The sequence below is a fragment of the Coloeus monedula genome, assembly GCF_965178545.1.
Source record: "Coloeus monedula genome assembly, chromosome: 2".
Taxonomy (NCBI): Eukaryota; Metazoa; Chordata; class Aves; order Passeriformes; family Corvidae; genus Coloeus; species Coloeus monedula.
Genome location: NC_138782.1, coordinates 115219341 through 115245623, shown reverse-complemented (window position 1 = coordinate 115245623; position 26283 = coordinate 115219341). Strand labels below are relative to the sequence as shown.

Here is a 26283-nt window from a genome sequence, read left to right as displayed (position 1 = left end):
CCAATCTAATGCTGCATGAGGATAATGCTCACAAGAGGGAATATGACTTGTTTTCCAGGAGGGAATATTTTCAGAGTCGAGCTTGTAATTTCTATTTGCAAATCTCCAAATTCAACAATTTCTCAGCCTCTATAAACTCGCAGATGGAAAGATCCTGTATTTGGAATAAATAATGTCTGAGCTTCACCTTCATTACAGGGCATTTTCTGTTAGAAGAGTGCTATATCCTGACTCCTGGAATACACAGAAGCCCTTTGTGGTAAAGCTATCACACCAGGCTGCTCCAAGTGTCCAGCTAAGGAGGTTCACATTAGTAGTACCACGGAAGGATTGGGGGGAAAAGAAAAAAAGAAAGTATCATAACAAGCATCGACTGGGAATGCTGATAGCTTTCTCTGGATCCTGCCTAAAATTTGAGGGTATTTTTTTTATTTTAATATGTCAAAATGAACTTTTGTACTTGTTAACAAAATCACAACTTTGAAACATAAATACATTTATCTTTTTACTATTTTTCCAGCCCTTTTCCCAAAATCTGCTGGTTATTAAAACAGTGCTGTGTAAATGAAAAATGTTCTGCTTCATAATTTGCCTTCTCCCTGCTTACACACACAATGAGGTCGTTATTTGCTCATTATGCTCATTCTCACAGGGACAGCCTTTGATGTCAAACAGCAAGTGCTGTGACTTCATTGTAGGTATCCAGACCACAGAAGGACTGTGTGAAAACAACACCAGTCCATGCAAGAGATATCCAGTGCCTGGATCAAAAACCAACAGGGGCTTTGGACCAGGTCTCTGACCATCAGGAACGTAAAACAAATATACAGACCACACTGGGGCACACAAGAACATCCACTGCAGCCGCACAGTGTTTGACCAGAAGATCTCAAAGCATGGCTTGACTTCAATCCTCCCACTCATGGAATCACAGAATGGTTTGGGTTGGGAGGGACCTTAAAGGTCATCTATTTCCAGCCCTCTGCCATGGGAAGGGACGCCTTCCACTAGACCAAGTTTCTCAGGGCCCCATCCAACCTGGCCTTTAATGAAATTAAAGAAGACAAAAGATGTTCTTACAGGAAAGCAAAATGGGGAAAAAAAATTGTATCATCAACATCTGTAGTTCAGACAACCCTCAGTTAAGCAGCCCTGATGCCTGCAGTGTGCAGTAACTACTATTATTAATAAGCATCACGTGGAAATGGACTCAGGTTGTGCCAGAAGTTTAGATTAGATATTAGGAAAAAATTCTTCACAGAAAGGGTTATGGAACAGGCTCCTCAGGGAAGTGGTGCCGTTACCATCCCTGCAAGTCTTCAAAAAATGTGTGGCTATGGCACTTGAGGACATGGTTTAATGTTGAAAATGGTGATGCTGGTAGGTGGACAGCTGGATTTGATGATCTTAAAGCCTTTTCCAACAACAATTCTGTGATTCTATATAACAAGATGCATCAGATACTGAATGCTGCTGAAGAGGATCTGACGTGCCCGTTCTTCAAGACAACTGGACTTTCTATATTTCAGAAGTTAAGAATGACTTATTTATGAAACAGAATTGACCCCATAAAGCCACTGAGGCAAAGGCACCTTTTTTCATAGCTCAAACAGCATGTAGTAAGCCCAGGAAACCATTTCCGCAGCTGCTCTGAGGGCCAGGGTTTAAGACTTCAGCTTTAGAGCAGTCAACACATTAAGACTTAACTTCAAATTCAAACACCCTCAGGGAATAGTCCTGGACTCTCACAAAAACCCATTACATTTAAACCATTTTATTAGCCCCAGAAATGCTTTTGGCATGGGGCAACTACCATTCCCCAATGCCAGGACACAGCTCAGAGATATTTGGAGGCCAGAAGCCATTCTCAAAAGGCAGTCTGGAGATGGCCACCCTATTTGGGAGAATAAGAAAATGTAATAATATGGGCATGGGTCATGCCATGCTTGTGAGCCTCAGTGTCAGAAAGCACAGACACAGTTAATCTCCTGGTACAGACACAGCTTTATGCAGTCAGCTCCCCTGAAAAACCTCAGCCCAGATAGCTGGAGAAGTGTCCTAATCGAGTAGCTAATAATCACAGTGTGAGCCAGCAGACTTTCTGCCTTAAAAGCTATTATTTTAATAGCCACACTAGAAATATGCTTTGGTGCGGGAGTCGAATGTGAGGCAAAACAGGTATCTTTGTGTTGCCATGCAGGCTGTGTTTCTATGCTGATAAGGTCTCGTTTCACTAACAACGGGAAAAAATAGCCTTCACTTCCAGAAAAGCTAAGGGCTTTATCTGACAGAGCCTCCCTGGAAAGCAGTGTCCTTGCGCCTCGGGACAGGCAGCCAGCCAGCTTGGGCTAAACTGCCTACAAGGCAGAAGACATAATATTACAGTTAATATCAGAAAACACTGTAATTTGCTTTTTGCTTGCAATTTTATCTGACAAAAACAAGGCAGCTGAGGAAAAAGAAACAACAGAAGGTGTGCCTTGCTGCTGGCTACTCCTTCAGCCTGTCTAGTGGGGAATGCTTTGCTTGATTCAGAGCAAACTATCACAGGGCTGATAAGGACAGGAACAACAAAAACATTGGGCTAAGAAAGCTGTTCATCAGGACGAGACAGAGAAGAGCCCAGCATGGCAGAGTTTAGAGGGAATAGCAGCAAAAGTTAGAGAGAAGGTAAACAGGGATCTACTATTTCATCTCTCATGTAAGAGAAGACGGGAAAATAAACAAATAATGACATTTCACAGTATCACAGAGTTGTTAGGGATAGGAGGGTCCTCTGGAGACCACCCAGTCCAATACCCCTGCCAAGGCACGGTCACCTGGAGCAGGTGACACAGGAACTCATCCAGGTGTGTTTTGGAATGTTTGCAAAGGGAGACTCCATAATATCCCTGGGCAGCTATACCAGTGCTCAGGCACCCTCAACAGGAGAAAGTTCTTCCTCATGTTCGAAGTGAAACTTCTTGTGTTTCAGTTTATGCCCACTGCTCCCCATCCTGTCACTGGGCACCACTGAAAAGAGCCTGGCACCATCCTCTGACATCCTCCTTGGAGACATTTACATGGATTGTTGGGAACCCCTCCCAGTCTTCTCTCCTCCAGACCAATCAGGCCCAGCTCTTACAGTCTCTTCTCATAAGAGATGCTCCAGACCCCTTGTCATCTTTGTATTAACTATTTAATCCTATCTCTAAGAAAGGTTAATACATTAATACTTAGATCAGGTAGAGTTCTGTTACAGGAAAACCTCTTCCTGGGAAGTGTAACTTAGAGAAAAATCACAGTGATGGTAGTAGACTTTTAGTCATTATTTATTCTTCCATTTTCTCTGTTCAGTCTCGAATGCTATGAGTGACATTCTTTACACTTCAATGCTATATTCACATCCCATAGTGGAGTGTCTCAAAGCATTAGAGGCACTTCCAGGATGCAACACCGTGCTGAATAATCAAATCCAAAAAGAAGGGAAAAGAGAGAAAAGTCAAAGATCATGACAATAAGACAAATAAACACAGAAGCAAATGACATTTCAAACTACCAAGGACTTTCTGGAGCTAATCTGGATGGGTAGGCAAATTCTCTCTCCAGCTTGTGGAAGAGCATATTGAACTCCATATTTAGATTTTTTTTTTTTTTTAAAACATATGCATCACATAACCTGGTTAAATCATCTATTTTGGGTATACGTGTAATGTACTGAATATTTTGGTTTAAGCTGTAATTCACAACAGGCAGGGCATTTCTGGACAATTATAATATGTCTCTGGTAGCATTTTAAGGCATGAAGCCAAAAGGCTGGATGAGTTGAAATACCTGAGATGTGCAATAATCCCTTGGAAATGCTCTGGATTGTCTTAACAGCTATTACACAATGTCGTACTTATGTGTATAAAACCCCAGAGTTTGGCTGCATATTTAGTAAGTTTTATTTACAGTATTCAGCTACTTTGGATATGGTCAGTTATATATGGGAACAAATTTTTTATCAGGGCCTGTTGTGGTAGGAGAGAAATCTCTAACACTACCATGAATTTTCCAATACCACATTCTCCTGTATTCGGGTATTTGCCTTGCAAGTAAATATCTGTCTACCCATGACACTGAATTGGATTCCCATAAAACATACTATCTAATTTTTCTATCTAATTTTTATCTATTTTTCTGTATAATTCTTGACACATAACTTATTTAAAGGTGTAGGATGCAATAACATTGCATTAAAAAAATTTAAAAATCCATACAAAATACTTAGAAACAAAATGTTCTGTCTATGTAGAGTGTTCAAACAGTTACTATTAACATGAGACAGAAAGGCCAAAAAGAAAAAATCAACTTTTATCTAGAAGTATTTTTACTAATTACTTTTATCAGTGAGAGCTCCTATAACTGCAATTGAAAGAAAGAAAATATATTCATGTAATTAAAAAAATGGGGTTATTAAATTGGTAAGGAAATTCAGAGCCATAATGGATACCAAACTCACTTTTCAGATGACTAACAACACTGAAATATGAAACAAACAAACAAAAAAAGTATTCTAAATATAAAAATTACTTGAATTATTAATTTTAGCCTTCATAAAACAAAATTTGTACTGTATCTAGCAATCCTATCACTAAGACCTTACAGTGCTAACATCACCTTCTATATCAAATATAAGTAAGACATCCTGAAATCTTTTTCACTTATTTAATGTGCAGTGATATCAATTAATGTTTTTCAGTTTCGACCACAGACATCTCTCAGTCTGAGCTAAATCACCCCCCTCCACTTACAGTCAGTGCTGAGAAATATCTTGTTTAGAAGGACGTGCAGCTCTGAAAGCACCCTGTCCTACATGCCTGCATTTGGCAAGATGAAATCTGAACTCCTTGTTCTGGAAAATCTGAACTTCTTTATTTTAACCACATGAAACTCCACAATTTATTTGGTTATAGATGTTATTTGAACCCTGTTAGCCATATGAGGTTAAGCTTGCTGAAAAAAAGAGTGATTAATCATGAACGTATTCCTCAAATGATACATTATTACTGTTTTCCTTTAAATACCAAGCCAGTTGTCAGCAAATCAGACTGTTAATGGAAACTCCTGGAATTGTAGTTCCTGTCTTTTTAATGATTGACAAACAGCAGGTTTAGTTTAAGCATTAGACAGAAATTCTTGCCTGTGAGGGTGGTGAGGCCCTGGCACAGGCTGCCCAGGCAAGCTGTGACTGCCCCATCCCTGGAAGTGTCCAAGGTCAGATTGGACAGGGCATGGAGCAACCTGGGATAGTGGAAGGTGTCCCTGTCATGGCAGGGGGTTGGAACCAGATGATCTTTAAGGTCCCTTCAATCCCAAACCATTACATTACTCTGTAATTCCAGACTTTACAAACAGCTCTCCCAGCTTGCTGCACCTTAGACAGGAGTTGCCCATAGGGAAACAAAACTGCACAGATCTATTTTTACAAACAGGAGGAATTCAGGTCCCAGACTATGAAGTGTTCTGAATTTATACTCCTTACAAACTGGAAAGTGAACAGTTCAGAAAAGCAAACACCTTTCATTCATATGCAGGATGACAAAATCATTACATTTATAAAATCTGAGGCTATAATGAGGATTCAGAGAAGCACCCTTGCATCTTGCCTAGACCTCACCATGAAAGTGTATTCAAGTTGAGGCATTGGACTGCATTCTCTGCAAGTGCATCCCACAATACTCACCCACCCCGAAATATTGTTGTATTTAAAAACACATATAAGATTTAAATGAGCTGCAGTAGTGCTGTCCTATACCAACAGTCATCTGGGACAGCCACAGCCACCTGGGTTCGGGCTGGGTGACAGAAACTGGGTGGCCCTTGCAGCCTGGTCCAGTTTGGGACACTCCTCTCTGATCCACCTGGGGATGTGTTTCTGGATGAGGTCATGTGCCTTTGCAGGATAAACACCACACCTCATAGCTCAGAAAGTGCCATTTTCAGCATTCTCCTCTGACAGTCCTAGGACTGGCATTAGTAGACTGTAAAGGGCCAAAATTAACCTGGCTTTGCAGCAGAGAAAAACAATGTTCAGATACAATCAATAATAATAGTAGTAATAATAATAATAAGTCATTATTATAATTTTTAGGTTTTTTTAATCCATTTTTCTGGGAAAGGTAGACACACCAGATATATTTTATTAATGAATACTCTGCCCAGAAAAGTGCACAACTAAGCATTAAAGCCTTTTAGTTTGGTTTAGAAAGAAGCGACAAGCAGATAATCAAATTGGTCCTGAAATACTTAATTCCAGATGTAGTATCTCAAAAAATAACCTTGAAGCCATAAAATAACTGTTTACCAGGGCTTGCTCCACTTTGTTATGAACACTTGGAGTCGGTGCTAAATTAAGAAAGTGCCTCAACAAGGCGCAGTCCATAAGATACGTTATCGGGTATAGGGCAAAAACAGGCATATCTCGCCACCAGGAACAACAACCTCTTATGAAACCCTCTCAGAAAAACACGTCTGCAGCTTTTAGTTTTATAAAGGCTCATTTTCCTGTGAAACTCTCTCAGAAAAACACATCTCTAGCTTTCAGTTTTGTAAAGGCTCCTTTCTGACTGACCTTTTCTGATGCACAGACTCCTGCAGAAGGGCCAGCTAAACTCCTTGTTGCCCATGGATCCCTGGCATTGAAATCACGGTATATTTTGTGCTGCCTCTATAGAATCTACTTCATAAACATAAATGACATCCAGGACACTCCAGTAAGTTGAAAAGTAGAATATGACAGCAAATTCAGCCTTTTGCACATCGGTTAGAATTTCAGGCTTCATAAAAACCTACAGTTCTGGGAGGGGAGGATCATCTTTGCTACATTTTGAGACCAGATGATGACAGACTAGCTGAGCTTCCGGAGAAATCCTATCAACACTTTGGTGGCTGGCAGCACAGCTACTGGGACCAATTAGGTTAATTAAAACTACATGGCATGGAGGCTCCATGTGCAATTCCTAACATGGTTAGAAGGGAGGCAAATATGCTACAGTATGATTTTGACTATAATGGGTATGTCTATAAAGCCTTTGGAATGCAGGTCTTGAATCCAGGGAATGATGAGAAGACAGAAACCCTGAATTTACACAATCCCTAAATAAGCACCCAACAGCACTGCGAATCTCACTGGGGCTGGGTGGTCCCTCTAGAGATGATCTAGTCGCACCTGAGCAGGTTGCTGAGGGATGTGCCCACTTAGACAAATGGTCAAATGATGCCACAATAATTAGAATAAAACACCAAAAAAGTCCACAATCCTGTCTCCCTTCTATACCAAAATACTATATATAGAATTTCCCATATAGATAAATTATTAAGGGAAGGGTATGTGCATGTGGGAAACAGGCCCCTACTAATTCAGTGCACTCTCATCATTGGCACAAATTTGGTCTACAGTTTACTCATATTTTTGTGACCATTAAAGGCTTCCATCAATGGAGGCATGAAGTCTGAGGTTCAGCAATATCTTTGACAACTGGTCTGTCCACATCAAATTATGTGGAATTTTGCAAATCACAGAATCACAGGATCATTTAGGTTGGAAAAATCCTTCTGGTTGTACCATTTTTGGGGTCCTCAGGACATGGAGCTCCTGCTCTGCTCCATAGGGGCCAGCAATGGCACAAGAGGAACGGGCAGGAACTGATGCCCAGCAAGTTCCACCTGGACATGAGGCAGAACTTCTGTCCTGGGCAGTGACTGAGCCCTGAACAGATTGTCCAGAGAGGCTGTGGAGTCTCCCTCACTGGAGATATTCCAGAACTGTCCGGACACAGTCCCGTTCCCTGTGCTCTGGGTAATTCTGCTGGAGCAGGGAGGTGGGAGGAGACAATCCACTGTGGTCCTTTCCAACCTGACCCATCCTGGAATTCTGTGATTTCCTAAAGCAGCCATGGTCACTATGCTACCAGAAAAAAGCAGGTGCTTGAATTCCTCCTCCTCCTCCACTACTAGGAATCCATTCCAGCATGGTTAGCATGGAAGACAAAATGAGGTTTAAACTAAGACATTATCTTGTTACTACTCCTTGTACAGGAATTCCCACCATTTGTACAGAAACACAGCACACAGTTGCTGATGTTGGAACTGAATGTTGTTCATACCTGCACTTTTGATCTACCTCCTCAATTTGTGTATGAGGCTGCTGTCAGGATTTGGGCAAATACAGAGTAAAAATGCATGTATGTGCTCAGTACATTCAGCATTTACATCTATTCATAAAATAATAATGTATATTAGAAAATAATACTGAGCCAAAATGTTAGTGTAGTCTCTTCCATGTGCCAAAAACTCGTGTGGGTATGTGCATAAAGAATGTACATACTCAGAGAGACACTAACATCTTGTAATGCAATATGTTTCTGTTATACACACTCCAGACTTCCTAACAGCTGCATATTTTAATATACATAAACCCATACTTGAAAAATAATAAAATGTATTAGTTTTCCACATTAGGCATTTATGACCTAATTTAGGAGAGTATTACATCTTTATAACTTTTAAAAGACCCATTTTGATAAAACATCCCCATAAACAGACTGAGAAAATTGGGGTAACAAGCATCTGTTGCTGCATTGTTTTCTTAATGGGGTAATAAACTAATAACACATTTTTATAACTTTTCACAAGAATATAAAGTATTAAAATTGAAACTGATATTGAAAAATGTTCTCATGGTCCATTTTATTTTATTTTTCCACTATGTAAAGTTACAGTACTTACCAGATTAATATTAATATATCTTAATTATGTTGACACAATGGAAATTTGCCAAAGACATTCAAAGAATGGAAATAACTTGTTATTTCCACTACTCTAATTAAGGTTGTGTATTTAGCCCATTTTATTCATAATATAAGAGTAATATGAATATTTATAAGAAAGTATAGAGATACTACATACAGAAATAATGATCTGAACTTTCTGAGGGTTCTAAAAAAAGGTTATTCCATTGGCTTTTAAGAAAAATGCTGGGTTTTTTTCCTTCTAGTCTACCTGTTCTAATAAATAATTATCAAAACTTCAGTTCCAAAAGCAAATGTCATAATTACAAAATCAATAGCTACTTTCCATAAACTTGTTACATTGTTGTGTTTATTTTTTATGTTTTTAGAAAAAAAGATCAGACTATGTTGTGTAACACAAAAGCAATGAAAAGGCATTGAAAATTGCAACTCTGAAGTGAAATTGCTATATTTAGGAAGGCAAATTTTGAAGTATTTCCTTTGAAACTATTAATGTGAACATCAGGAATTCAAACCAAATAAGCTGCTGACCTGCATTCAAAGTGGATTTTCACATTTACAGTTTACCAAAGCACCAGCAAAGGATGATTCATAGCTCTTGGGGATAGAAAGGACCATCTAACCTCACTGTGCTCATAACACAGCCCACACAATTTTCTTGAATTGGCTCTCCAGAACCAATAGCTGTGGTTGAACTTAAGCATGGCTTTTACAAAAACATCTCCTCTTGATTTTAAATTTTCCAGTCATGGATAATCTGTCACAATCATTGGCTAAGTTATTTCAGCACTTAGTTATGTTGTTATAAATACATATGCCTTATTTCTAGTGAATTTGTCTAGCTTAAATGTCAAGCTGCACTAGAAGGACTTCTCACACACATCATCCTGTCAAGGTAGAGAAAAAGGCACTTCCACAGCATGGTCCATTTGACCCCTCCTAAACAGTCACCCTAGGAAGAGATAAATTACAGCCCAGAAATGCTTGTTCCTCTCAATTGACTATAAAGGAAATCATAGAATCATGGAGTGGTTTGCATTGGAAGGGACCTTAAAAACCATCTCAGTCCAACCTCTACCACTGGCAGGGACACCTTCCACTAGACCAGGCTGCTCCAAGCCCCATCTAACCTGGCCTTGAACACTTCCAGGGATGGGGCAGCCACAGCTTCTCTGGGAAACCTGTCTAGTTGTGATCACAGATGTTTGTCACTGTGCTCAGATACAAATATTTATATCTAACCAGAGGAATCCCGCCCTGAATTTCCATACAGATTTGCATGCAAGGACTGAAAAACCCTAAGACATGAGACTTTTTATTTTTATGGGTCCTTAATGACTGGCTACACAACACTTTCTTCAGTTTGATAAACTCCTGTCTCCACGGTGGTATTTTCTAGTCCTTCACCCAATTGTTGGGGTTCTCACTAAAACACAAGCACACATTTTAACTGTGCTTGGCCCAGTACAGCAGAAAACTCTTCTATTTCCTACTCCCCTTCCTGCCTCCCCAAGGACTGCCTCAACCCCTTCAGCTACAGAACTGGATTGGCTCTGTCACATTCAACTGATTCCTCAGGACTCCAGGACACTCTTTCAAAATCCCCACTTTGCAAGATACAGCCCCAGAGACTGTAAATGTTGCCCGTTTGCTTAATTTGCAGATGAAATACTTAACATCTGGCTCCTCTGGAATGAAAATAACTTGCTTACACTTCATTTATCACACAGTAACTCAGTAACTCTTTGTCACTACCTTGTCCTCTTCATTACTTTACAATCCTCAATTAATTTCACTCCAAAAATATTTGACAAGGAAACTAGACCCTGAATAAACTACTTTTGGAGAAATGGAAAGTTGAAGAGTTTGAAATGTAAATTTTCTAAACCTGCAACACTCACTGTGAATGCAGAGCTCCAGCCACTCTGCCTATGTCAGAAAATACAGCAGCATAGGGGATTTCTCAGAGCAATCAGCAAAGCCTCATTCATACAATCTTGGAATCATTTAGGTTGGAAAAGACCTCTGAGATCATCGTGTCCAACCATTAACCCAGCACTTGTGGTGGCCAATTGACCTGTGGTACAAGAGACAGAGACAGTTCTTGGTAAGACAGTGTCTGGTGCCAAAGCCTTAGCGGTTCTGGTGAGAGAAAGGAGCCTCTCCCAGGATGCCTTGTTTGGCTATGGTACTGTACCCCAGTTCAGCTCTTGGTGTTAGCCACACCCCTGTACTTGAGCTCAAACTGTCCCGTGCTCGGGGTCATTTGCCTCTAGAACCCTTCACAAGTTGTAGCAATAAACTGCTTTCTGTGGAACTCTAAGCAAGGACCCTTCTCAACTCCTTGCCATCGGCTCAATATTACTGAAGCCATCCCTGTGTCTGTGTGCTCATGTACGTGAGCCACAGAACTGTAGGGAACTCAGTAATAAGCACTCACCACTAAAGCATGTCCCCAAGTGCCACATCCACACATTTATTCAACACTTCCAGGGATGGTGATTCCACCACTGCCCTGGGCAGCCTGTTCCAATGCCTGACGACCCCTTCAGCAAAGGAATTTTTCCTAATGTCCAACCTAAATCTCCCCTGGTGTATCTTGAGGCCGTTTCCTCGTGTCCTGTCACTTGTTACCTGGGAGAAGAGCCCAACCCCCACCTGGCCACAACCTCCTTTAAGGGAGTTTTAGATTGGGATAAGATCCCCCTTTATTCTCTTTACACTGGTACTACAAAGTCAGCCTCAGTTATAATGGTGACAGGCAGAACTTCCCAGTATCTAGGGCTATTCTTGGGATTTATGTCAGTAAGCACTAAAGCCAAACAGTTGCTGCTGACTTCAGACAGCTGAATAGTGCCACATCACTTTAAAGTGAAATATTACTTTTTTTGGAAAAAGACATTACTAGAAACTTTTAACCCACAATTTCTTGAAAATAAACTTTATGAAGCTAGGAATGAATTCTTTCCATGAAAAAATAAGAAATATAAGGGTTTGCTTCAGCCACCTAAAAGGAAATTGTGCTTTGATGAATTGGGAAGTGTGCAATAAATTAGGGGAAGCAAATAATACTCTGCATTGTAACCTTTGCTCACAGACTTGGCTGTAAGTGTTTCTTACCCTAAAGTACAACCGATAAAGGTTCCAGGCTGAATAACTCAGGACTAGTTAGATTTTTATGTCCCTCTGAGAGCTCTCATGTCAAGCTGCCAGCTCAGGCTGAATGTGGATAAACTAGAATTCCTCATCTCCCACCGACTCCAAATCCTCCATTTCTGTTCATCAATAACCTCGTGCCCCCCACCACCATCAAGGTGTGTAACATGGGCATCATCTCTGACACTGGATACTATGTTCACTCCAGGATTGCAGCTGCTTTTCATATCTTTCTTTCCAGATAACAATCCTAGTGTCACGCAACAGCCTTCCTTACCCTTTATCCAGATTCCAATCTGTGGAAGTCACAGAAACACTGAGGAATCTAGCTTTGAAAAACAACATTTTCTTGTTTGTACCAAGTCATAAGGATCCTGCCAAGCTCATTTCTCCCACCCATCACTTTGATTTTCCTCTAGCCACATGCTTTAGAAGCTGCTTTCCATTTCCCCTCATGACACATCCTCCTCCTATGCAGCAGCACATCTCCCATCAGATGACAGATTCCAACCTGGATCACCTCACTTGCCACTCTTTGCTGTGCACACACCAAACATTCAAGCCAGCACATCTCCCGCAGCATCTTTTTGGTAGGAAAAATCAAACAGCAGATGAACATCATCACCCACTGTCACTTCATTCTTAAAACTCTTCCATGCTGTGACTCGTACAGGAAAAAATCTCATACTGACTGGATAATTTGTATACTGAGACCACTTCCTCACCAGCTAAACAGCACTATCTCCTTTCACTCTTCTGTTTATCTTATCAAATCTTGTATTTTTCATGTCTCTATATTGCAAAATCTATTGAGCCATCATTAATTTCTGTTCTGCACTTGTGTAAGATGAATAATACAGAAATACAGAGGAATCCTGGATCTTGACTCTTGACTCTTTTCTCACACTGAAAAGCATTACTAATGAGATTGTTTTCCCCCCTTCTTAAAGTTAAATGACGGTTAACTTCTGTTATGGAAGTTGAGAGACTCCAGATAAAAAATCCCACTTTAAAGAAATGGTATCATGCACCTTTAAAAAACTATAATAAATCCCTGTATTCTTTTACGTGTTTCAGGTTAAGCATTCAAAATGTCTCCTTACTTCTGATAATTTGGAGCTGGCTATAAGATTATGTCTCAAAATTAGTATTCCTTGATCACGTGAATGGCTTTCAACATGTTCTAAAGAGACATAATTACTAAATTTTTATCTGTTTGCTGAGCCATCTAATTTATCTCTTTTGTACCTAGTTAACTATTTTTATCACCTAAATATTATTGTAGTAAATTGTGGACAAAGATGGGCCTCATCTACCCCGTGGGATATTAAACCCCAAGCTTCCTAACGTGGCAACAAGCATATACCTTCCTCCTGTACCATCTGCTCCTTTTTTTCAAAAAAAAAAAAACCCTCCATGCACAATGGTGAGATTGTTTTCACTTTCTTGTTAACAGATGCAGAAACAGCTGAATGCTTTTTCCCAGAAGCAGTTAATCCACACTCCAAACCTACACTATATCTTCTGAGGGTAATTTAAGCATCGTATCTAAACACCAATTATAACTAGAGTTTTCTTGATGGTAAATAGTAATAACCTATCCTTCTTGCAAGGAAAAAAAAATACCCAAACCCTTCACCACTGACAAAATTACCTCATGAAATTACTGTTTCTCACTTCCAGGCCGTTTGCATTGCAATAATTCTGCACGGAGACCGCTTGCTTCCAGCAGTTTTAGCACCTTCTGCAGTAAAACTAACACATGTGGATCTCTGGAGAGTCTTATTTTTTTCCTGTTGTCCCAATTCTTTGCCATCAAAAATGACAATCCTGTCAGCACATCAACACATTGTAAGACTGACCTGTGCCAGGACACAGCCTGGAATACTGCATTAGTACAATTCCTCCAGGCTGGATACCAGCCTCTTCCCCACCTGCCAGTGTTAGCAACCCTATGCAAATATTTATCATGCAATTTTTCTTCTTGCTTTTTTTTTTCTTATTATTTCTTATTATTACTTATTCTTATTTTTCTCCTACTATTATTGGAATTTAAATGATGTGAAATTAGAGGCATGTAATTCTTAGGCAGAGCTCTTGGCTGTGGAATTCATTCTAAATTAGTAAAACAGAACTGGATATTTTTCAACCACTCAGGTATACTCCAGGTTCCATAGTCATTCTGTAGTTGAAGCCTCAAGGAAACCACTTATTTCATACACATTCTCAGGGCTTTGCAGAAAAGGTCAGGGTCTTTATGAAAGCCCAATATCTTACATTTTCATCCATGTGCACATTAACTAACATAAATACCCCCAGAGACAGAAAGGTGTCTTACCAAGGAAAAATCCCTCCTCATATCCCCTCTCCTGAGACTGTCATGGAGGAAAGGATGTAACTTCTACCAATAAGTAACTAAAGAATTTAATTGCTGTGAAGGGAACTGAATTATCCAGGGAGATTTAACTGGGAGGAAGAGGCTTGGTTTAAAAGCAAGAAAACGATCTCGATTGTGAAATTTTATCACTGTAGAATAGCAGATACAAGAGATGTACCAGAAAACTCTGGCTGAAGCTTAATCCTAAACTGGAAACCACAGTCAGAAATATAAGTACAGCAGCACACAGCACTAAAAACATGACTGGTACTTGATTAATTGTTCTCATTTTCTGACGTCTGATATGTCTTTCTAGAATTTTCCTTAATTTTGTGATTTTTTCCTTAGTTCTACTAACACCAAAATATTGACCTAGTGCTGTATCCTACTAAAGTTTAAAGTCTTTAAGTATCTTCCAAAACTTGCCAGTGAGGCAAACATTACAAGGTGAGAAAAAGAATCTGATCTTAATTTCATCCCATTTTATGTCCTACAAGTATCCCTCTCTCCTTTTCTCCTATGTGCAACACATTAAAAAAAAAAAAAAAAAGCTGAAATAACAGATATATCAAAACTTACATTACTAATAATACCAGAAGCCTCAATTTAGCACATGCTTTTGTTAGACTGAAGGTATAGTTTAAAAATTAAGCAGATGACTGCTTTGCTGAATTGAGGTTTACGCAACCTTGAAGCTAAAGTCAGAAAGCTGGAATAATACAAAACCTCAGGGAAGGAACACAGAAACCCCAAAATAAAATTCATTAAATGTGTTTGGCTGCCTGAAGCCTGGTGTTTTCACTTGATTTTCCTAAAGAAATATTTCTAAGCAGTACCAAGTGTGCAGCCGGGCTCCCTGAAATGGGTCTGGTTTGGAGAAAAGTAAAATTTTGGTGTTAAAGAGATTTTCTAGCAACCAAATCACATTGTTGCCTTCTGATGCCTGGAGGTGTATCAGAGGATGAGGGGAGAATGAGCACCTTTGCCTCAGGGCATGGACAGGACAGGGGACACAAACGAAGGCAATCAAACATCATTTGTACTGCTGCACGCCCAGTAACTTTTTTGGTTGTTAGTGGTATCAAAGATGTAAATGAGAAGTGACACTTCATTGAGTGGGACATGATAAATGGAGTGAAACAAAGCACAAAATCCCTGCTTACATTCAGGAATCTTTGTCTTCCCCTGTGTGCAATGCCAAGCTGAACAAGTACTCGAGTTTGAGTATTATTATAGGACTTAAGGAACAAGAGCAAGCAAATAAATGGAAAATAACAGATGATAAGAGTTATAAAAAAATATCTCCACTTGGTTTTGGTGTTCCCATATTATTATCTGCCCCTTTCCAGATTTACTCTGATATTCTAGAGGTTTTACATTCTTTATTTGCACAGTGACAAGTCAGGGCTGCCAGAGATGTCCACAGGTAAGACCCTATCATGGAATCATCGAATCCCAGAATGGTTTGGGTTAGAAGGGACCTTTGAGACGATCTAGTTCCAACTCCACAGGCAGGGTCACCAGCCACTAGACCAGTTTGCTCCAAGCCCCATCCACCCTGTCCTTCCATCCAAGCTCAGTACAACAGGACATGTCTGTCAAGAGTCAGTTGTACAAGCAGCACCTAAAATGAAGATCCTGCTCATGAGAAATTAGGTTTCATGCAATTTTTCTTCAGCTGTAGGTTAATTCCAAGTCAAACAGCCTTATTACATGATCCTAAAGTTCTCATAATGTTTCATCCAGACAGCTCACATCCTGTGCTACAGAGCTGGGCAGCTCTGCTGCCGACTCACAGCTGCTGTATCTCAGACTGAGCTGGCTCAGAGCAGCACTGAGAGTGAACTATGAGCAGCTCCAGTTCATAAAGCACTTTTAAAACTTTCAAGGAGAAAAATATGAATGAACACTCATGTTCAAGGAAAATCTGAAAGAATGGTATAAAATACAACTGATCTTGCATTACATGATGGTGTAAGTACATGGTATTGTCCATGATCTAACAAATTCACAAAAACATGAATCCTGCAGGAAGCTGAACTATTATTCAGTGCAAAGACAAAAAGACACTTTCCTTTTAAGAGTGTTCAGTTTTGTTAGGATTCTTCAGCTACCAAGTTTCTATTTATTAACCCTTGTACCAGAATGTACCTGCTGCATGGATGCAATGCCACTGTCTTTACAAAAATTAATGCAAATTATGGAAGAAAGACATATTTATGTTTGTGAAATATCTTGGTACACTTAATTAAGTTACCTTTTAGTCCCAGTATCTGCTCTAGAATTATAGTTCTCACCTTACCCTTGAAATACATATTTATGTATTACACGTTAGATTGCCTTGAGCAAAGTACCAGAAGTCAGATTCTCATCCATACTAAGATTTTTTAAGCCTCTCAGGAGGCACATAAGAACATACACTTTTAGAAAGTAACATATTTTTACCCTCAGATCCTCTTACATCAGTAAAACTGTGCTTGAAATGCCTCTAGTATGTATTTGAATCTGGCCACACAGTTAGAAAAAAATAATTATATAAGGTTTATGAGATTAAGAGTTGCTTATGTTTATATGGTAACTTCAGCTGATTGCAACCCTTATCATTCACTTATCTTCTCACTAACAGAGCTGGCAAATTTATTTGACAAAACAGATTTTTTTGACCATTAAATATGAAAAATGATAAAATTTTGCAGTGTGAGCTCCTGTGTTGAGCAAGACATGTTTTGTTCAGTACTTCCAGGATAACAGGTTTGAACAGGCAGTGACACAGCGGAGCACAACCCTCAGTGTGGCTGTACAAACTGCATTAGCAGAGTCATTCCATTCCAGTGTCTCGTGCCTCAACAGAACCACATCTTCTCTGCCTGAAAGCCTCACGTGCCACTTGCAACAATTCATGTACTGTGTTGTGTAGTAGGACACTGATGTATGTGCAATCCAAGAATTTTAAATATCCCCACAGGATATCAAATATTATCCAGACCATTTGTAAATACTTTCCCAGTGCTCTGCAGAAAGGGAGCCAGTTCTTTTCAAATCTACTTCAATGACATTTTTGTCTTATCTAAAAATCTATGTTCCTGTTCAATAAAATCATCTGGGCAACTTAACTGCTTCCTCAGTACTGCAAGCTTATGCCCTCATTAATAAATTCTGTTGGAGCATTAAGATTACCCGAGTAGGGACAGCTGGGAAACTGCAATATAAAGTCAAGCAGCACATTTAATGACCAATGAACTTCTGGAAACTTAGTCAAAATGATACATCATTGTGTCAGACACTCTTAAGCATTATGCAGCTTGGTCTCCCTCTTTAGAAACATGAAACCCCCTGAAACTGCTACCACAAATTTGGAACCTTTTAAATTATTGCCAAGCCACCTGCTTTTCTCCAAGAAACTTCATAAAACTCTCCAAATTAGTAATGTCATTAAGTAAAGCTTACAGAACTGTTGTTACTCTGAAGGAGTATTAGCTGTTTAGCTTAAGGAAACCAACAGGGATTTTTATAATGGAAAGAACTCTCATATATATTGTATAATCTATTCCAAATGAAATGCTTTAAAATATTCTTGAATATGCTATTCTTTTACATTTTAATCTTTCTGGGAGAAAATCCTATTAACCATATTATCGGGATTAAATTTATCTAATGAAGAAGTTCAGTTCAGGAGAGGAGACGTGAAAGATTCTCAATCATTTATGGATCTTCAGAAGTTATTAAGAGCCATATAAATCAAATGTCCCATTTTACATTTCTGGGCAGCACTGGAAGAAATAGTGCTGGATTGAAGAGGGAGCCCCATTTCCCCTGTTCCTTCTCTTTTTTGAATGGCCCTACACAGAGCAGGCGACGATGGATTATAGGAATGCCTTCTGTCAAGGAGTTGGCCAAAACTGTGCCATCTCATCTTGGAGCAATTTATCCAATAAGATGATTTAGAGGACAGTTCAGTGGCACCATTTTTGGAAAGCAAAAGCAGAAGAGAAGGAATATAAATCAAAGGTGACTGGCAGGTAAAGGATATATGCAGCAATCAGCCAAACCATGTGCACACTGGCACAAATTCAACAAGATCATTTATAAAAATTTTAAGTCAGGAGTACACAAAAGGGGGTCTGGTGCTAACTAAATCCACAGATAGATTACACGCCACTGAAATAAACACTTCCAGATGCTGGCATACAAAAACCTTTTACAGAAAGAAATGTTTTCTTTCATAAATCTGAAAGGAGGAACCTTGGGATGGGGGTTGGGAGAGAAGGGAACAAGATTTCCAAACTGAGATTTGACTTCCTACTGGTTTTATAGAATAATAACTCATCTTTTTCAAACACACAGTGTTAACACTGCAAAATTACAAATAACTGCACACAACAGCTTGAAGTATAGACAAAGACATCACAAGTATGTAACTGTTTAATGAAATAAAATGCCTTTTTTTTGCTTTTAAAATGAGAAGAAAGCATGAAAATGCTGATTTGACTTTTTCTATATCAGAAACTGAATGTGTAACAGAAGGGAAAGTTTTCAAATGCCTTTTGACATAAACACATACATTTCATTTTTGAGATGTGATTAAGAATGAAATCCTGACTTCTTCAAAATCAGTATCAATTGATTCTGAATATCAATATAGGCAGTCTGTATTTTACAGGACTCTAAGTATCAGAGATTTTTTATTTCGTTTCCATGTAACTAATTTCTTTCGGAAACAGCATTCAGAACTTTTTATCATTCAAGTGCTTTAGAAAAATTTAGCTGTATTGTACCCACATTGTGTCTATTGAAGCAATTATTGAAGATTATATTCCAGAACTTCTTCTCACTACTACTTTGACCTGAAACATGCAAAAAGAAATTCCTTTAAGTTAAGAGGACTAATTTGTAGACCAAATCCCCTGGGTGACAATTCCAGGTTGTGGAGTCTCCTCTGGAGATACTCAAAAGCCACGTGGACACGGCCCTGTGCTCTGTGCTCTGGTGGACCCTGCTTGAGCAGGGAGCTTGGACCAGATGACCTCCAGTGGCCCCTTCCAAATGAACCATTCTGTGACTCTGTGAACGGTGAGGCTGAACTTTTCTTGAAGTTTAAGGCACCTAAACCAAACTTGCTTTCCAAAATGTCCTCTTCCACAAATATCATACTGCCTCACTATTCTTTGAATTTTAAAAGTTTCCCTCTCTTCTTTCCACCCCCTGAATCTGCTGGTTTAGTCTCTCATAAGCTTCACTTTGCCAGGTCTTCAGCTACTATTCCACAGATTTTGTTTTCTAGGGGAAATTAATAGAGTCAACAGCATATTTATTATATTGACATTATTAAAGATCTGATGAACCTCAGTGTTTTTCACCACAGAAATTTATTTAAGCATTTGCATAAAAGCTGAGCTCAGTCAGGATCAATAACAAGCACTTTAAAAACATCAGAAGTAAAAGACCTTGACTAAGTATATAATTTGATTGTGAAACTATGATTACCCCGTACATGTAACCTACTGAAGTCCACATGGGCTACTTGCATTTATTATTTAAGAACCCCGAAGAGTATAGGCAGAGCTCTATATGGCCCAAATAATCCAAATCTCTGCCAAATCACATTCCCTGGTTGTTACATGTTCTTTGTGCAGGGAATGTCACAAGCAGTACTATACACACAGGTTTGTAAATATTCTTTGTTTTATGCTGCATAGGCACTTTTATGAGACTGAAATATTTAACAAGAGAAGGTTTAGACTAGCAAGCCTTTTCATACTGAAATGCCTGGGAGGCTGAAGGAACATTCTCCCCAAAACATAAATACCGAAAGAAATGTTGGTTATACCCCTGTTCATTCAATACACCCCATTTACACATGCACAGGCTGCTGAATAATGGTCACTGTCTGCCACGAGCCTGTGCAGGATTACAATTTACATTTGTGAACTCAGGTTCTCTTAACCAAACATCTAAAGCATTTCATTTCAGAGCTGGCATAAACTAAAGACGAAGAATCTGCTTTGGAAACATTTCCTTGTTTTCACCTATGGTCTTCCACTGTTGTAGCTGACCACTTTGCTTTTCTCAGCTGTCCTTTTTGCTAAAGCTGTACTCGTGGTCACAAGTACTACTTAAAAACTGTTCATGCACCACTAACAACTGCTCCTATCAAGATTTCAGGTAAGCACTGTATCTTGCTCGCAGAATAAATACTCTTAAAGAATTATTTGTTACCCCAACTGTCTGAAATACAATCAATTCCAATAACTTAAAATAATTTCTCCAAAGACATTGTCAAGACTGGGTATCATTTTCACTATGCACTTCCTTAACTTAAATGCACACAGAAATAGACACAGGTACAGCACATGGAATTGCATTATCCTATATGATGGAGAGTTCCATACTTCCCATTCCTGTCTTGCAAAATTACATGATGCTGTTGTTTAATATTTCTCTGATTTTTGAAAGTCTAGACCATGCTTTAAAGTAGGAAACACTGAGCACCATCCAATACTATTAATAGAAAATATTTGGACAAAACATATGTCTAAACTACCTTAGACATGATACAATGCAGAAGAATCCAGAGTACACTTGCTGCTTTCCATTGTGGCTTGCACTTGGAGACAAAACCTAAATGCTCTAATTATGTTAGTCATTTTGACATAGCTATTAAGGTCAAAATAAATGCAAACGGATCATTTTCACTGGTTTAATGTTAGTTCTCATTTACCATATGATTATAAAACTTTTAAAGTGTTGTTTCCGTCCAAACCAACATCCATCAAATGCTGCTAAAGAATAAATTGTATAGCTTAACTCTTTTTCAAAAACCAACTCATTAGAAACACTTATCACCAAATCAGAAGGGAGTGACAATCATGATGAAAGAGCAAAAAAGGGAAAGATGTGAAAAAAAGTACTGTTCATGCTTTACAAACACATATTTACTATCTTAAGAAAACAAAAGTATATGTATTTTCTTAAAAATAAAATTCTCCTATATTTTCTTTTTACACAGAAATTAAGTCTAAATTCTCTGTATGGGACTGAGGTATTCAGTAGCATGAAGCTTTTTCACTCCTCAACTCTGTCTTTTTAAAAAAGTGGCTTTCCATAAGAACTGCTGGGATGCAATGGGCAGCTGTCTTTCCACATCACCCATCCTTGTGTAGCAAAACACAACTGTTAAATTTAATTTTTCCAGTTAGAAAACCCATCCCCTGGTGATTTGGATTCAGATATGAACTTTCTGAATGCAGCAGGCCCTTGACAGCTGCCAGTCTGTTGGTTATTACACTGATCCATAAAAATAGCCCTTTTAGTTGCTTCAAAGAGTTCAGGGAAGGGTTTAGATCCTTCTGATACAATTTCCCCTCAGACACTGCAGAGAGCAGCTCAGACTTCTGATGTTATACCAAGGTTTTGCACTGCCTACATAGGCTGTGTCACACAGTTCATGCTGCTGAGATCTGAGGAAATGGCTATGCCTGATTACATAAAAATCTGCAGTAGTTCTGCTAATCCATTTCCTCAGGTTTGGTTACACACATGCCACCAGACCTGGCCATCATTAAATTTTATTTGTTGTGGAAGTCTGTATTAATGCAGATTGCAGAGGGTACTCAGTGCTCCATCCACATTTGTGCCAAATTAAGACACAGAGGTCCTGGTTGCTGCATGGACAGTTGTCATCGCCAGGTCCCTCCCCAAAACTGACAATGAGGGCACTCACAGGGGAAAGGACCTAAATGCACACTCTGCAATACCTCTCAAAATACTTTTCCTGAGCTTTCTCACTAAAAGCAGAATTGTATTACAGCTCTACAACATCTGTAGGCATCCAGAAGCTGACCCAAGATTCCCTCTTATTCTTGGCTTGTTCAGGGGGAACAAGATCTGCTTCTCTCATCAACCACGTTGACTGTAGGTAATGTTAACAAATTAAATTGTTCAGTTGCACTGTTTGGGAAGTTCACGAGAGTGGAAGACATAAAAAAAACCCCAACCCAACCCAGAGTATTTTATTATACCTTGTGGTTGAAGAAAAAATTTGAACTTTGGTTAATAATTGGTCAAACCACTTTTAGTGAGGGTCAGGGAAGGAAGATTCACCTTTCTGCAGCTATTTATGTGAGCTCTTTACTTTTTAAAAATAAGATTAAATACATTCTGTGCTTTCAGAAGCTATTTCCATACTCAGCTACATCTCTTAGCAAACTTCTGCTAAAGACATTTTTCTGTTTGGGACTGGAAATTCTACCCAACACTTTACATGATATTAATCTAGCATTTTTGAGTGGCAGAAGAGAAAGGTGAAGTAAAGTAAATTGTAAAGACAATTCATTGCAATTGTGTATTGACTATCATTAATAAATCAATCTTCACTGCCATCTATAAAAGCACTGATTAGTTTTGGCACTAGGAAAATTATAACTTCACATACATATTTTCTCTTATTTTCTCTTGTTCCTTGCTTCTGAAGTCCCACTATTTCCTTTACATTTATGGCCGTCATATACTTCTGTACCACTTTTATGTAGATGAATTCATCCAAATTCAGAATAAATTTCCTTTCCTAAAATCTCTCAGAAACCAGAAAATTTCTTCCTGATTTTTTGGAGCTGAAATCCTGTTTGGTGGATTTTGTTTGGTTTTTCCTATAATGATTTCTTTGACAGTTATTATTTTCTAAATGCAGATATTCTGAGGTAAGCAGGATTTATGCCACGCAGAACAGCAGATGAGAAGAAATTGACCCCAATTTGTGACACTGGAGATGGACTGCTTTCACATTTTCATCAGCTGACAAAATTAAATAAAGAATTTGCTTGGCTGCTCTGAACAATGGGTTTGCAATTTGCATAGAAAAAATGATGGCAAAACCTCAGAACCCATCAGTGTTTTACCACAAGCTCAGTTCTATTACATTTCAGTGGAGGTTCAAAGTTGTCCAAAAAAACCATTCTCTTCTTTCCCCAACCATAAATGTGTCACTTGAGAGTTCAACTTCCAATAGGAGCAGTATCTGACACACAACTAATTTTAGAATATAAAGTGCTCTTCACCATATTGGAATACATATAATTTAAAATAACTGTAAACCTAAACTTTGGAAAAACAGAAAATTCAAGCACTAACAAAAAAGCATAATTTGTAATTGAAAGAAAATAATATTTAAAAGGAAAAAAACTTTTTTTTTTTGTCTTTCCAAAAAGAGACAGAAATTACTAAGTTTTATTTCCCAAGAGAATTATGCCACTTTTATAAAGAAAATTACAGTCACCACAAATTGCTCTCAACAATTCCAAAGCTTCTTCATTTGACCACTTGAAAATCAGAGTTCTTTAAGATTATAAATATAACTTTTTATAACTCTGTTATTACGTACTGTGAATGGGGAAAGGGGGCCAATCTTGTGGCCGTAGCGTCGAATGGCCTCTCTGATGTGGCTGGGCTGGATGGCATCACTTTGAGCCTCCATCCCACAGGCTGCAGTGCTCTGCAACAGAAAAACACATAAATTGTTACTAAATCAAAAACACACAACAGACCTACAGTGCATAAAGAATGAAAATAAACCTTTATAAAATGGACCTTTTTTTTTTCCTGAGGATACACATCATTGCTGCCACACACTACATCAGAGAAAAAAAGCTATTAACAAATTAAAGAGGACTGTTACATGAACTTTGCTTAAGAGACCCAAAGAACACCATGTTAGTCCTCTTAAATATTTCACCTAGTGCTGCTCTATGTTGCAATTGAAAAGAGAAGAAAATTTTCAAACTAAAATGAAAGGGTCATATAAGTCATACTGCAATAACCACAGAAACTATTTTTAAAACATTTCAGGCTCTTATTATGATGTCAAGGGGTGGGAAAAATATTGAACAAGCACCCGAAGTGGAAAGCAATTTGACACCAAAATCACCAATGAGTAATATCAAATTGAAATTTGAAGCTGAAACATGACATAACGGTGTTAGAAGGATGCCAAAAAAAAAAAAAAAAAATTACTTCAAACTGGAAAGTTTTAAAATTTCAAATGACTTTTTGGATTATGGACCCTAAACGGGTAAAAATAAGAATTCGCTGCTACTGGCACACTGATTGTACAATAATTTTCAAGCGATTTTAAAAGACAAAGTTACTCTTTGCTCCTTGCTAGCCAACCTGAAATGTTGGTTTAGGCTCCACCTAGACACACCTAGACACAGCTGCTTGCCAGAATTCAGATGACTTATCTAATGATGGCTGCTTGGCAATAAATTCATGCAAATTGTATTAGTGACTGCACTGAGAAGGAGAAAAAACTTTAATTATACACTGAAGTTTAATGTACACTCATACACAGCCCCCTCATACATTCACATCATATCCTAATGCTCTCAAACTTGGGATATTTTTTACAAAATGTTTTATTTTCAAGAGCGCTGAGTCCACTGGAGCCTATGAGTACACACAGAATTATTCATAACATGATGGCAGATTTTTCCTCTGCTGATTGACATCAATAAAGGGAATATGAAACTCAAATATTTTCTGCTGGACTGGGCCTTCATGGCCTAAAAATTGTATTTTTCACCAAGTTAACTTGTTTGTCTCAATGCCTCAGTTTTATACAGTAGATACCTAAGAAAATTGAATAAGTCATAGTAACATTTCATTAAAACTCTGCACTTTTTGGAATATAATTATTTTCAAGGGCATTTAGTCAAACGCTAAGAACTTAAAATAAACTCACGGCACCAGTAAAATATAATGTATCAAAAACTACATCTCCAGCTAAATTTCTGTTTCTAGGAATTATAATGAAAATCAGCCACAGGAACAAAATATAATCAAATATAACTTAAAAAAAGAAGAGGGAAAAGTAGAAGTCTTTCCAGGATTTACCAAAAGCTTTCTAACCAGAGTATAAGAAGGACGGGAGGAAGTTGAACACTTCAGGACTATCCACAGCACTTATGACACCAGAAGAAGAAAATACATCTTTTTCTACCTTATCACTGTAGAAATCACTGGTTTTACCCTGAAAAGTGAGTATTTTTTAATAAGAAAACACATGATAAAATCCCAAGTCACTCCATTGCTTTTCAGCAAAATGAGCACTGCCATCACATTTCTTCAAAACAGCCCCAAGTGACCAGCACAGGCCTTCCTATCCAGTTTATTTAATCACACTGATTTCTCTTGTGGGTTTTAGGTACATATATCCCTCTCAGATAGAACACCAAGACTCTGCAACAGCAAACAAGAATTGTAACATTTATATTCCGCACTCTGAATATGAGATATCCCTGTTTTATGCAGTTAACAAATACTTAGCTTGAATGGAACCAACTGGTATAAAAATAAAGCAAGTCAGGCAAAGTTGTTAAAGGCAAGGGCCGCAGCCACCTAAGGTTGCTGGGATCAGGAGAATCACAAGCACCTCTTTGCCTATTTTGCTTACGTTTTGCCCCTTAAAATCTGTGCTTGCTGCCCCTGTCAGAGAAGGGGATGATGACTTTGGGTGGTAGCTATTGCTGTGCCTGTAGAGGAGCAAGTTATCTTAGAAGGAGCAGTTATCACTTTAACAAAATTCAGTTTGCAGACATTATTTGGAAAATTTTGCCTAATTCTGATAGAAAAAAATATCAAACCACACATTTGGCCCTACAATAAAAATGGCCATTAATATATGATATAGGTTAAAATGAATATTTAAGATGAGACACATTATTTACTGTGAGGGTGGGCAGGCCCTGGCACAGGGTGCCCAGAGAAGCTGTGGCTGCCCCATCCCTGGAAATGTCCCAAGGCCAGCTTGGATGGGGCTTGGAGCAACCTGGGATAGTGGAAGGTGTCCCTGCCCAAGGCAGGGGCTTGGAACAAGATGATCTTTAAGGTCCCTTCCAGCCCAAATCATTCTGTGATTCTATGATGATTTCCTGAGGATGTTTTAGTTTCTTTCTTTTTCCATTTTTTTTCTGCCAGGATTGTGCC

At 38.6% G+C, this 26283-nt stretch overlaps 1 protein-coding gene across 3 annotated transcripts in view; it reads right to left on the bottom strand.

The window, feature by feature from the left end:
• The window catches only part of SUPT3H (SPT3 homolog, SAGA and STAGA complex component), a 255145-nt gene that overhangs the window by 24743 nt on the left and 204119 nt on the right, over nt 1-26283 (bottom strand). For all 3 annotated transcript variants that reach the window (XM_082302713.1, XM_082302715.1, XM_082302714.1), the window contains one exon: nt 23684-23794. In XM_082302713.1, coding sequence (XP_082158839.1) covers nt 23684-23794 — 111 coding nt within the window. The remainder of the gene's footprint in view (nt 1-23683; nt 23795-26283) is intronic.